Source organism: Euwallacea similis, chromosome 4 (assembly GCF_039881205.1).
Source record: "Euwallacea similis isolate ESF13 chromosome 4, ESF131.1, whole genome shotgun sequence".
Taxonomy (NCBI): Eukaryota; Metazoa; Arthropoda; class Insecta; order Coleoptera; family Curculionidae; genus Euwallacea; species Euwallacea similis.
In genome coordinates, this window is record NC_089612.1 from 5,310,659 (window position 1) to 5,324,523 (window position 13,865).

A 13,865-nucleotide genomic window follows, 5' to 3' on the forward strand; every position below is an offset into this window, starting at 1 on the left:
GAAAACTTCTTTATGAGGTGGAAAACGTTTCACGCTAATTTATGTTCCAAATCTAAAATTGCCTTTAAAAAAAAGAAAAGATGCAAATTCAGTCCCAGAGAGGGTCGTATTTCCAAGTTGGTACTTTTTATTAGTTGCGTCTCCAAGGGTTTTCAAATTCTGATATGATTAGATCTGCCCTAAAAAGGAGTTTCAAAATGTTTTACACCCCTGAGAGTAAAAATTTTGCTTTTTTAAGGGCTGTTCGAAACGTTACGTTGAAATTATTCCTGGATTTTTGTTTCAGTTATGTTAATTCTGGCCTCACAGAGGCAGTTTTTCAGCAGCGGTTCTGAGGAAGTTATCATACAGAGGGGGTCCGAGCCTACGCTCGTCGAATGGATTATTTTGGGTTACGTAAGCGGTAAGTAGATGTTAATATGATGTTGATTGTAGCAACGTTGCAACCAACAGTAAAGCTATTATTTGAGAGTGGGTTTTGTGTGATAAATCTCCGTCTGGCGAAATGTAGTAGTAACCCTGTTAGCGCTAGAGCAAAGAGCCCGAGGTTTTTAGTGTTTGTTTTGCTTGTTACATTCAGCGGTTTATTCCCTTTTGTTTTTCGAGGGGAATGTTAGTGGGATCCCTATAGAGTATTCAGATTCAGAGCGCTCATATGTTTTGCTGTCGCGAATTTTTTGGATCTTTCTCCGCCCGCTGACTAAGCGAAATTTAAAATCGAATGAGTCACAAACGCTCACAATTTCCATTTCGAAATCTATCTAAGTAGTAGAATATGGAGAAAAATCAAAGTTTGGCAACACGGTGAAGCCTACATGAACAGCCGGGCGGGCATCAGACACGTCGAAGAATGCCATAATGACAGCTAGACAAAAGATGGTTGCAGGGTTGTCAGTTGAATAGAAGATTTATTTTCTGCGACAGATAGTTATAAAACAGTTAGAAATTGCTTTGAAATCTTTTCCATTGAATTTTATCTAAAACGTCGAAGTACAATTAAAGTGCGCTTGGACGGAGCTGTAGGTCGTCAAATCTTTATAATTTGTTCGGTTTTCATTCCTCCCTATTTGAAGCATTCTTTCACTGTCTCTTTAACCATCAATTTAGGTCTTTTTCCACGATTATTGAAAATAGGCGAAGACAAGAATACTGCAAATTTAATTCCCATTCAAGTCTTTTAAAAAGAGCTGCAAATCGTCAAAACTTCCTGATTTTTCCGATTTTTATTCTATCCAATATGAAGTTTTTCTTTCAGTACAGCTCTAATGAAAAAAAACGCCGAATTGAGTCTTCCCTTAGAGCAATAACTGAAAGCCTTGGAGTTCTTCAAAACTTCAATCTCTGTTCAAGTTTTATTTTACCCTATATGAAACTGTTTTCATTTCCCTACTCAACAGAAATTGGGTATTTTCTGAAACTTTTTTACTGTTTCGTATAAAAACGTGAAACGTAGGCTCTTTACACAGGGCGTGCTAGAAACATTGGTACAAATGAGTATAGCGTGTTAGCGTATAAATTATAATGGAAGACCAGAAATTCTCACCGCAAATCAAAAAGAGGAAATCTTCGTCAGAGTGGTTGAAGATTCAAAGACTGCCACCGCAGGTAGCGCTGAAACGATAGGACTTGGCAAATCATCAATTTCTAGACTTCTATGGAAAAGAAGCCGTTTCCGTACTATTTTATGTCTTTTTATAATCGTGGGCAATGTCACTCATAGTCATCTAAAAAAATCGTAATTTTGTCTTATCTAAATTGCCCGAAATTTTATACCAAATGGCAGAACGAGTGGCAGGGTGTACCACTTTCTGCATTCACCCGGTATATTGTAAATGTTGTAGGGCTTTGAATAAAGATTCCAAAATCAAATATAACTTCTACTAGCTCAGAAAGTAGATATTATTTTCCTCCTCCTGCTTTAAATCTCACTGATTCAACATACTCCACATTCTATACAAAAGCGCATCTTCCAGATTTCACTTACAAATGCGACGCATGATTCTCCTCGACTCGAAATTCCGTGTTTCGTTAATTTCGCGCTCCTCAATATTCCAGAAGGGACTGTTTCAATTTCAACGTTACATTATCATCCAGCCAATTAGCCCGGATATACCTTGGCAACTCCTATTTAAGCGAGTTCGTAATTTCCCCTCGGAAATTTCGCTACAAATTTCGAACCTTTACAGCGACTAACTAATAAGAGTATTAAATTTGCGGCATGCCAAGACATTAAGTGTGTTGATTCACACATCTCTTTTCTCTAACGCTCCAGGATTGATTTGGAGCGAAATTAAGCAGCTCTGGGACGTCGGCCTGGAGGAGTATGTACGAGATATGTGGAACGTCATAGATTTCATCACAAACTCCCTTTATGTGGCTACTGTGGCTTTGAGAGTGGTCTCGTACTACGAGGTAAGAAATGTACCTTTTGGAGGTTGGAAATGTGCTGGAAAATCTGTTTGTTTTAGGTGCTACACAATTCGGTGGTGGTCGAAAGGAAAGATTGGGATGCCTGGGATCCGATGCTCATATCCGAGGGCCTTTTTTCGGCCGCGAATATTTTTAGGTAGGGCCACAAAGCAAGTAATTTATCCGTGTATACCTGCTATGTATCATGCAACGACAATAAAGTTTTTACAGCCCCATCAACGGACAGGCTCGAGGGAAACCTAAAAGAAATGCGATAAAAATGTCACGTGTATTTTCCATTTATATTCATTCACGTTCGCGTATATCAAATTTGTTTTCCCGAATATGCCGGGTATTACTTCGCTGAAATATTTGCCTCCACCACTAGTCTCTTGGATAAACGTTCGCCGTTTTGTAGGGAAATATAATATACCGCAGAAAAAATTGTTTTAGATGGCTATGAAGGGGTAAAATGATGCTTTCGGCTGCGTGGAAAAATATCTCCACCAAATTACATATGAAAAAACCCAAATTTTAGTCCGCAGTGATTAACTGAAATACTAGAGGGTGTTTTAGAACTATGAGATCAAACTTCTAGGGATATTTCAGTGCAACAATAGAGAGATGTCTATTACGGGACGGTTTCTTACACACACTTTCTTACACAAAATCCGTGTGGGCAAATGTGTCCCCAAGGCGCTATGTCCTTGTGATGCTTTAAGACAGTTATATGTCAAAATGTGTTTTATCGAGTTTTAATACATTTTATTTTAATTTGTTAAAAATAACACTATAGTAATTGTTTAAAATGTCGTTCTTGAACTTCTGCTTAAACGATATACATACATGGTTGCTGCGCACTTGGCTAAAAATTTGATGATCGTTTGAAACGACTTCAAATACCGCAGTGATTCGTGCAATCAGGTCTTGCTCTGTTTCCATTGGCGTTGCATAAACCAGAGATTTCATATATCCCCACAGAAAAAAATCTAAACGTGTTAAATCGGGTGATCTAGAAAGCCACGGAACTGAACCACCTCTGTTAATCGAGTGTTGTCCGAACTAACGAAATTTAAAGACGACATTTCGAACAATTACTGTAATTGTTGTTACTGTGCTATTTTGTAGTAACAAATTAAAATAAAACGTACTAAAACTCGATAAAATACACTTTTAAATATAACTGTCTTAAAGCATCATAAGCGCCTTAGGAAGACATTTGCGGACACGTGTTCGTATACTCAAATGTCTTCTATTGTTGCCCTGAACAATCCTTAGAAGTTTGAACCCATAGTTTTGAAACACCCTGTATATGTCATCGTCCTGATTCACCCGTCCTCAAATACATTTCATTTGAATAGAGAGTGGATATTTTATCCATCCATCTAATCACAATAAACTTATTATTCTCCAGGAAAAGTAGCCGTTAATTGAAGCCACTTCTAATTTTCCTAATTGAACCGAGCAATATAGACGCAAATTGGCACGAGTGAAAAACTTAAATTGAAATTATCGGGTCTCGGTTTGAGGAAGTGGGAAGAGGGAAAATGAGGAAAATATGGCTTTTGCTACTTTCTTACTCAGCTGAAATTTGTGATTGATCGTGCTGTCAACTTGTTGAATTGCGAAGAAAACAACTGAAGGTGTGGTTTTAATGGGACAATGGAGATCTACAGGGAGTTTAAAACGTAGGACGTGACATTTCATGTGAAGAAACACCTCTGTTTCTGTACACAGAGGGTGAGACGAAATTTTCGAAACACCCAGTACGTATCTTCATCAGATATTCTCCGAAAACTCTTCGAGAGAGAGCTTGCCAGTGAGTCCACATCGAAAAAAGGAATTTGGACCTCATTAATATTCCACTAGATAATCTGTAGATGTGATGATATAAAAATCTATACTGCAAGCTGCTTTTCCTCCAAGGCCCATTCATATTAACCAGTGTTGAGGTATATCAATCTATTACTCCCTTGCTGAGATTTCCCAATTTATTAACGCTCCGCAAAGTTTATTCTCTATTACGTTTGTTGTAAGCTTAATACTTCCCAAACACCCCGATTTGAATATAAATGACAGCTCAAACAGTTCTCCAACACGAGTTTAACCCTGTTATCATGCAACATGCCCCTTTGTTTCAGCTCTCTCAAGCTTGTCTACATATTCTCAGTTAATCCGCATCTAGGACCGCTGCAAGTGTCCCTGTCAAGGATGGTAATGGACATTATGAAGTTTTTCTTTTTGTATGTTTTAGTGCTATTTGCATTCTCTTGCGGTAAGCGACAAATTGCCAGTCTAAATAGGAATAATATTAATTTTTAAATTGACTTAGGATTAAATCAGCTCTTGTGGTATTATGCCAGCGCGGAGAAGAAATTGTGCCCTAAGGATTTGCCGTTTAATTCGACGATTGTTGATAGAGATGGGGATTCAAATGCCTGTACCATATGGAGGAGATTTTCAAAGTTAGTTTGATATATAAAAAACGAATTCCTCAAATAATATGACACGAAATTATAGCCTGTTTGAGACAGTGCAAACGCTTTTTTGGGCAGTATTCGGCCTCATTGATTTGGAAAGCTTTGAGCTCAACGAAATCAAAATTTTTACCCGATTTTGGGGGATGTTGATGTTTGGCACGTACTCAGTGATCAACATTGTAGTTCTCTTGAATCTCCTCATAGCCATGATGAATCATTCATATCAGCTGATTTCGGTAAGACTCGTATTGCATTATATCCCTCAGAGACATAAAGCATATCTTCAGGAAAGAGCGGACACCGAGTGGAAATTCGCCAGGAGCAAGCTGTGGATAAGCTACTTCGAAGAAGGCGGGACGGTACCTCCGCCGTTCAATATAATTCCCACAACCAAAAGTACCTGGTACGTCATTCAATGGCTGCGAAGGAAATTCGGCGGTTCGAGGGCCGCGAAGAAGGAGCACATGAGGACCATTCGCGTAAGTTGAAAGGTTCTGAAATATTCATAACTGCCTCGTGTATGTGACCGACGTAAACCGGGAAAAGTTTCCCATTTCGCTGTCGTTTCAGCGCTGAAAGCACGTCCGGGCAATTTGTTCAAGACTCGTCAACTTTTTGACGGTCTTGCCGGTAAACCAGGTTGAGGTTTACAGATAGTACACGAGCTTTAAAAGTTTTCAACTTTGGCGTTTTTTTTCGGCATTTGCCCTATAGTTCTCAAACATTTCTCAAGGAAAACCTTAAATTATAAACAGTCTGAAAACGGCAACAAGGCGCTGTTCTTTCGTTTTAAAATATTTATGGCTGCAGAACGAGTGACGCAGGCTGCAAAAGTGCGTCTGATGTTGCCAGATTGTGAGCGTTATAATTGGATTTAGGAGATTTTAGGTGTTCGTTTCTGGTTTCACAAATTGTTCAGAGATTTTCAATTCAATTAGCAATTCCATGTTTTCGCGCATGAAGTGACGGAGAAAATCGTTTTGAACATCACCATGTCTCTGCTGTGCCCACGTTTATGTTATTATTAACGAGAGCCAGCTCGTGGTTATGAAAAACTCCCATTAACGGGAATATGTTGAAGATTTTCGCTCTCAATTTAATAAGGAATAATATTTTATTTGGGACCTTAGCTTTTGGTAAGAGTCGCAATTAGGGCATCAAAAAATCAATAAAAATTGAAATAACACAGACAGTTTTTTTTGCTAAAAATAACACGTTTTTCATACGGCATAAAGTAATATTGAACGAGTCAAAAAATCACTCTTTTGGCCAGGAAATCAGTTAAGAGATGTTTTAATTCTCTTCTCAAAGCTTTTGATGGGCAGGTTTCTGGCTTTTAGAGGCAACATATCCATTTTATTGTCGGATGCGCCATACACCTTCCCAAGCACCAATACTTGGGAACCAAAACCCTCCCTGGTCCTTGTATCATAACCGTGCCGTTCCTCATGTGTTCGGTACCGAATCATATTCTTTTTTACATAAACCGGCTAATTCAGTATATAAAGGGATGGTAGAGTCATCACATCCAGTGTCAGAAACAAGTCCTGACAGTCATTCCCATATCCCACTTTATCCATCACTCTTACCACCCCTAGACGGCAAATGTCACGTGCCCGCGCCGATTGTCTCCATGCAAGGGTTGAATGTGCAATGTGGGGTTGAAAGATCTATGACCTAGACAACCTATTGATACGTATAGCATTTTTAACATCAGTTGAAAGCCTCGTCTATCGAAGGAATGGTGAAAAATGTCACGATGCAAAATGAAACCGTAACTGCTAAGGCCCTGAAATATTTCGGATGCTTAAGCCAGCGGACCAAAGCGAATATTGCCCCGGCCTGGGTTGCGAAACAATGAATATTTGACGTGCGCCACTACTCCGCATAGAGACTGGTACTTCTAGATTTAAATAAAAAGAAAACAGTGGCGTCGACGAAGGGCGCTTAAAATTGAATTTTTGCTGTCCTTTTATGCTGTTACATAGTTGAGTCATTCTTAATTTACATATATACTTTCCATAGGATTAATCGTATTATTTAGACGCGTACTGATTTAACAGATATGGCCTTTTGGAGGCCCTTTGAAGACCATTTGGAAAGTAAACTAAATGTGAATCCTGCAGAGGTTAGTAGCGATTTTACAAGCAAAGACTTGCATGTGCAGTGCCAAACATCTCGTTTTGAACATTTTTGACTGTTTAAAGAAAGAAAACAAATATAATTCAGTGAAAAGTATTGTAACAAGAATAAGCGAAATGACTAAATTATCATTGTCGACGCTTTATCGGGTTATTAAGGAATAAAATGTTTTAGACCACGGCTTCGAAGGGAAAACGACTTCTCGAAAATTTAAACAAATCGACGTTGACGGCAGAGATGTTATTCGACGAATCATCTATAATTTTTATTTAAAAAAATACGTTACCTGCAATAGAAATTATTCGAGAAAAACCAAAAGGCTTCTCACATTATAATTAAAATTGCTTGGCAACATTGCGAGCCATTATGCTGGACTGCAGCATAAAATATAAAAAAAATCATAATAGAATGGTGGGTCATAATGAAGTCACCAAGGATAGTTGGTTTGCCGGGAGAATATTTATGCACATAAAATTAGGAAGTATCGACAGTTAGGAAGATGTATAGTTTATTTCGATGAAACGTGGTTCGACATTCACGACGTGATTACATATGGATGTGTAGATGATTCAAAAAATTGCAGTTTAGATACTTCATGTTCGAGAGGCAAACTGATTATTATTCTGCACACTGGCAGTGAAAATGGATTTGTGCCAAACGGCTTTTTGTTTTCCGCTAAAAGTATAAGCGAATCCTCTGCTGATTACCACGAAGACATGACTATTCGGAAAATGGATCACTACTACCAAACATCCCTCCTAATTCAGCCATTGTAATGGACAGCACCCCTTATCGTTCCCGGTTATTAGTCAAGACCCCTAATAATAGTATAAAGAAACGGGACATAATCAACCCTATGAGAGGCAAAAATGTACATATTCCAGAAAAAAAGACAACGAAAAAAGGATTATTAGATATAACAAAGTCTTTAAAAGGAGCTGCCATACTATGTCGCGATCAAGGACATACAATTTTGCAGTTACCGCCCTATTTCATTTTTATTTCATTTTGAACCCATTCGAAATAATTTGGAGGATTATAAAAAAAGCTGACGAAAAATAAATAAGTCAACAACTTTAAATGGTGCTATTTTGGAAAATAGTAATGGGGAGGGTGGTAAGTGAATTACACAACATACTGTGGAAAAATTGTGTCACCTCCTGTTGCCTCTATAATTACTCAGCCGCGCATCGACAGCGATTCCACCGATGGTGAAAATGATGAAACCCGTATTTAAATTTAATTAAAAAATAATACAGGGTTATTCCTGTCATGCTACACTGAATGTTGCCGTTAAAGTATGTAATATTTTAATTTTTTCCTGCGTTGTATAGAACTCAAATAGAGGTCTAAAATTATTTTCCCTCTATACGGGGGGTTGCAAATAAGTGAAAAATATCAAAGTTTTCTTTTTTAAATGGAACTCCCAATATATTAATACCGTTTTAGATTCCTTAAGAAAGATAAATATAAGTTTAATTAAAGTTTACCTTCCCAAACCTTAAGGATTTTGAAATAATTGGGGTTTTGTAAAAGTGTAGTGCAAATTTAAAAACTTTGCTTTAAAGAAAGTTTGAACTGGACTAATTAACCAAACTTCAGGCATGAGGCATATTTCATGCTATAGCCATCAGCCACCTCTGAGTTTAATGCAACGCCAATAAAGTAAAAATACTAAATACTTTAGCTGCAATATCCCATGTAGTATGGCATGAATAACCTTGTACACACCTATCAAACTTATTTGTTTTAATAATTCAAAAACTATAGCTTTTGTTATTCCTATGTCTTGAATTCCTTTAATATTATATATGCTGCTAAGAGGTTTTTTCGCAGTTTCAATTAGCATTAAAAGTACTAACCACAATCGCGCTTATGAATCGTCCGAAGAGTTAGATATGATGATGGCGCGGTGTTCTTCAGTGATCCTGCAAGGCAGGTTGTTTACAAAAAAAAATACATAAATACATAATACAAAAATACATAATACATAAATATACATAAGTAAAAGTATGGAGCTCAAAGTGCACTCTTAGTGTACTTGAACGCTAATTCCTTTTGTCGCCGAGGCCACCTTCCTCCGTACCTCTACCACCTGGTACCTACACATACTCCAGGTGTGATTTCCGCAATTGAACGCTACAATTTGTATCGCCGAAATTTATCCAATAAAATGCCGTGATTGGCATGGCCAAAGCTTTTGCTTAAGGGCTTTTAATCGGGGAAAACTAATTCACTCTTACATCGATTTGTAAGGTGAGAGAGAGAGAGAGAGAGAGAGCGGCAGCAAGGTGTAGTTTTTAGCGCACAAGATTTTTTACCAATAAGTATTGATTTGGGTTTCGCTCACATGTTTCTACAAAAAAGGGTCCTAGAACCAATTCCATTCGATAAAATTCTAATTATCCTTCTGGCATGTCGCCGTAGGATCGGACCCTGATTCTATAGGAACATGTGAAAGCGATTGCTCAGAACATTTCAATCGCGAATTTCATTAGACAGAACCTTCATTCTCGCTCCCTCCCATGCTTCCGCAAAATCGTGCCTTAGGTGTTTCTTTGAGGTTTTAATACTTAATCTCTTTTCGGTACCTTCCGATTAACCATTAATTTAATGGAACAAATACATCAGAAATACGTTGAAGAAAAAGTAACAAATTGCACTGGCGAAATTAAGCGGAAAATTGGCGGAGGCATTTTTGAATGAAGGAAAAGTTTGCCTGGCTCGCAAAACTTGGCATTGTAAATTCTGGCGACATAAGCCCAGCTTCCCCCTATACAAGCAATGCCCCCCTAATTGGGCCTGCAAAAAGCGGCATTGATTTTTCTGAGTGCCGCTACAGTTTCGGCTTCGAGACGATCCCGTTGTCTGTGTGTGGGCTTGGATGGCCGGAACGCAGCTGCTGCGATCCGTTTGACAGCAAATCTGACAGGTTCTTGTAGTCAGAAAACTTGCATTGCACTGACACTCTTCGAGCCCCAATCTGGCACACTCGAGGCTGTGACACGCGTCCCCTAGACACTGTCCGTTAATCCCGCAGGTGCAGTTCGGCCCTTCGGACTCGGAGCAGGGACATGTCTTGTAAAAACCTTCACAAACCTATCGAGGCAAATTAGGCGCCTTAATAAATAAGTTGAACGATGATATACGTGTGAGAACTGCGAACTCGTATGGTATCTGCAACTCTTAGTGCAACAAGCCCCCTGCGAGGGGTGACAGTGATGGCCGATTTTCTTGTTGATTTTGCAGGGATTCTCCTGGGTCCTCCGGGGCACACAGCAGGGATCCCGCAGCAAACAGTCCCGGGTCAATCCGCAGTCACAATCTTCCCCATTCTCCACGATTCCTATCGATGATAACGCATTACACAATATCCCCGTTTAATACATATACACCATGCCGTTGCCACAAAATGAAGCGTTGACCGGCTCAAGGCAGCCCCCTTTTGTCGCCAGAGTCCTGATTATATGTTCCCTGCTGCAGCGGGAGAACATTAAGCGCGATCTGTTAGAGTTATAATCCTGAACCGATTTGGGGGCCATTATATACCCCGAACATTTGGCCGTGGAATCGTGTGCCGAGCCAAAACTGTGCCCTGGAATAATTGCACGTTATTATGCCGGCTGCAGAAGAGCATTAAGAGCTTTATTGCCTAATTCATGAGCTATCGTTACTTCGAATATGATTTGATTCACTAGGGGGGTCTTGGCCGTCGACGTAGTGATCACTAAGCTGTTCAGCGTGCCGAATCCTGTGATGGGGGGCTCACAGACGCCACTGGTGGGGTAGAGCAAGGTGCTGTCAGGGGTGTAGCTAGCCCCCAAGGCACCTCCCTCGAATTTTTGGGCGGTAAATGCAACTCCCAGACAGTGATTTTTCAGCTCTGGATATCTGCAAATCTCGAGTGATTGCCTGGGTCCAATATATTGATTATGAGTCAAATACCTCATAAACTGTACTAAATAATCAGTGATTCTGAGCATGCCACGACTGTATTCGGGTATGAAGTCAGTTTGGTCATCATCGCGGATAACCACGAGTTTCTTGACGTAAAAACCGACATTGTCGGGCTCTCCGTCCTCATCAAAGTCGGTTGATCTGAATATAGAATTTGCCTCTTCGAGGGAGAAAAGCGCGTGAAAAGTGGCAGCATCGGCATTGCCTCCGTGGACCACAGTCACGAAGGAATGGTCAATGACCACGACCAAGGGGCACAACATCCTTAACTTTGAATTAGCACAAAATCATCATTCAACAGTTAAAATCGTACCCGTTCCCCTTCCAGCTACGGTATTTGCGATAGTAGTAATTCTTGCTGATGAGGTCCTTGAACAACGACTTTGCAGAGTCAGTCTCAGTCACAAAAACCCCCATGATTACAGAGTCTCGTTTGAAAACCAACGCATTTCGGTTTGCAGGCCAACCAGCCTTGTAGCGCCCTTCCCTCAATTCATCCACATAATACAGGGTGTTGTTCAAGATTATGTGCCCATAGAAGTTGTCTTCTTTAACGTATCCGCTTACCGAGCTGTTATGTGGAGCTTCTGTAAGAAATCCTTCGTAGAGTTGACTCGAATCGTTGACGAAAATATCACAATTCCGTTGCTTAATCATCGCAGTGAATTCAGCGGGATCCCCAGTTAAATTCACAGCAAATGTGAATTCTCTTGCTGGCTGAATTGATGGACTGTCGCGTTTTTTCAGCCGATTTACACTGTACACCCTCGAGGAGGTAAGATGGTACTCTTTGAGGTCCATTCGGTTAACTTGGAGCATGCACGACACAAACTGGATGTGGAAGGTTGTTAGAAGTGCGAAAACGGCGAATGGTAGCATTTTTGGCACGTTGTCAGAAAGGTTGATGGATGCGAAAGGGCAGATAAAGGTAGCGAAATAGTTTTGTTGTACAGGATGTCCCAGGTTTAAGGTGAAAACTTGCCAAGAGAGAAGCTCACCGAAAATGATCAGGTTGGATGAAGCATGGGTATTTGGCATGATCGGCCCAAACTCCGACTGAATCGAGAGATTTTGGAGTTGGCGAAAGAGGAAATAAAGAACACAACCCACAATACATCAGTTTAACAGTGCACTTCTCATTCGTCCCTGCAAAATGATGTTCTTGAAGAATTTTCGCTGGGTCCGGACCTGGAGCTATAGCACTACTGAGAAACTCAGAGGGCGATTTATGTATTGCGGGTTGTCTACTTCGTTTTCTCTTTTCTTATTTAGCAAACCGAAAAGCCTTTGAGTCCAGTCGGAGACTGTCCTAATCCTGCCAAATACACACGCTTCATTCGATCTCATCATCCGCGGTAAGCTTCGAGCTTGGTCCGGACCAGGAGAGAATAAATTAAACGCTCGTTTTATGCAACCCACAACGCTCTTTAGCCGCGATAAGGTTCCTATAGAACAGAGAGCCAGCTCTCCCTTTACCGGTCCGGAAGGGCCCGTTTGTTACGTAATAGTTACTGTATGAACGTAGAGGATTGAGCTTCAGTTTGATGCTCAATGGAGCTATTAATATTCACGATATCAACATAGTCAATGCTTACGTAGCGTTTGTAAAAAGTATTGCAACGCGTTTATGGCCTTCACGAATCCGACATTTTAAAAAAATGCTTAAACACGTATAATTTTATTTAAAAAAAAGCATTTAATTCGATTAGTTTCGATTTTCAAATTTTTCACCCCTATTAAGCTACCCTTATTAACTTTTTATTTCCAAATGGAAAGGTACTCAGTGTAGCATATCAATTGAAGAGTAATTCAATAAGAGATACAACGGTATACTCAGAACTAAAATTAGATCTACAGTTTCCTTTAAAAAAAAAAGAACAAGCCAGTATGCAATGTTTTAAAACGAGAAAAATTTCATCCATATAAAATTCCCTTTACCTAAGAGTTGTCACCTAAAGAGTTTGATCGCAGGATCGAATTTTGTGAATTGATGCGAGAAAAAGGCATTTAGGATAATAGGTTCTTTTCTAGAATTTTATTTTCGCACGAAGCAATGTTTTGTTTAAACAGATCTATTCATCGAAATAATTGTTGTTACTGGTCCACAGACAATCCTCATTAGATGCAGACTCCGCATATATGACACCTGCACAATCTATGGAGGGGTATGATCGACCACCAATTCATCGGTCTATTTTTCATAGAAGGAAACTTAACTTAAATCATATTTGTACTTATTGCAAAACGGAATAATTCCATCGATCTCCGCAATTTTTCTTGAGGAACAAGTATCCAGTAATATTCATTTCTAGCAACCATCACGTTCTGCTGTAGTTGTGAGAGAGTATCTCGATGAAATTTTCTCTAGGATATGGATCGGTAGAAGACGCGCGATAGAATGGCCGTCACTATCTCCAGATCTTAGTCCTCTTGATTTTTTTGTGGGATCACTTAAAGGAACCGTTTGCAAAAATAAACCACAAAATTTAGATGGTTTACGTTTTAAACTTCATACAGAATTAAAATTAACAATAGAAGCAACACTAGATAATTGCATAAAAGAGTTCGAGGAACGACTGGGTCATTGCCGAATTGTTATTGGGATCCAATTTGGGCATTTATTGAAGGAATTTCAATTTTGATTGATGTAATAGTTTCTAAATGAGTTATTTCATTTTGTCTCTAATAATTTAATTTTTTTAAGGAAACCTTAGATCCAATTTTAGTTCTGACTATACCGTTGCATCCCTTATTGAATTACTCTTCATTTGATATACTACGCTGGGTACCTTTCTATTTGAAAATAAAAGGTTAGTAAGTTAGTAGGGGTAGTTGGATAGGGGTGAAAAATTTGAACATCGAAAACCAACGCATTGC

General features: G+C 39.4%; 2 protein-coding genes across 2 annotated transcripts in view; one reads left to right on the forward strand and one right to left on the reverse strand.

The window, feature by feature from the left end:
• The window catches only part of Trpgamma (Transient receptor potential cation channel gamma), a 28,704-nt gene that overhangs the window by 11,130 nt on the left and 3,709 nt on the right, over positions 1 to 13,865 (forward strand). Inside the window, exons 9-15 of the mRNA XM_066389507.1 lie at positions 287 to 403; positions 2,273 to 2,412; positions 2,469 to 2,566; positions 4,551 to 4,684; positions 4,742 to 4,874; positions 4,930 to 5,125; positions 5,177 to 5,368. Coding sequence (XP_066245604.1) covers positions 287 to 403; positions 2,273 to 2,412; positions 2,469 to 2,566; positions 4,551 to 4,684; positions 4,742 to 4,874; positions 4,930 to 5,125; positions 5,177 to 5,368 — 1,010 coding nt within the window. The remainder of the gene's footprint in view (positions 1 to 286; positions 404 to 2,272; positions 2,413 to 2,468; positions 2,567 to 4,550; positions 4,685 to 4,741; positions 4,875 to 4,929; positions 5,126 to 5,176; positions 5,369 to 13,865) is intronic.
• LOC136408701 (disintegrin and metalloproteinase domain-containing protein 10-like) lies at positions 9,630 to 11,867 on the reverse strand. Its single transcript, XM_066389826.1, has 6 exons — positions 11,302 to 11,867; positions 10,977 to 11,252; positions 10,684 to 10,922; positions 10,432 to 10,626; positions 10,181 to 10,377; positions 9,630 to 10,130 (listed from the first exon to the last, which is right to left on the reverse strand). The coding sequence occupies exons 1-6, from the start codon at positions 11,865 to 11,867 to the stop codon at positions 9,642 to 9,644; spliced, it is 1,962 nt and encodes a 653-aa protein (XP_066245923.1). The 3' UTR covers positions 9,630 to 9,641.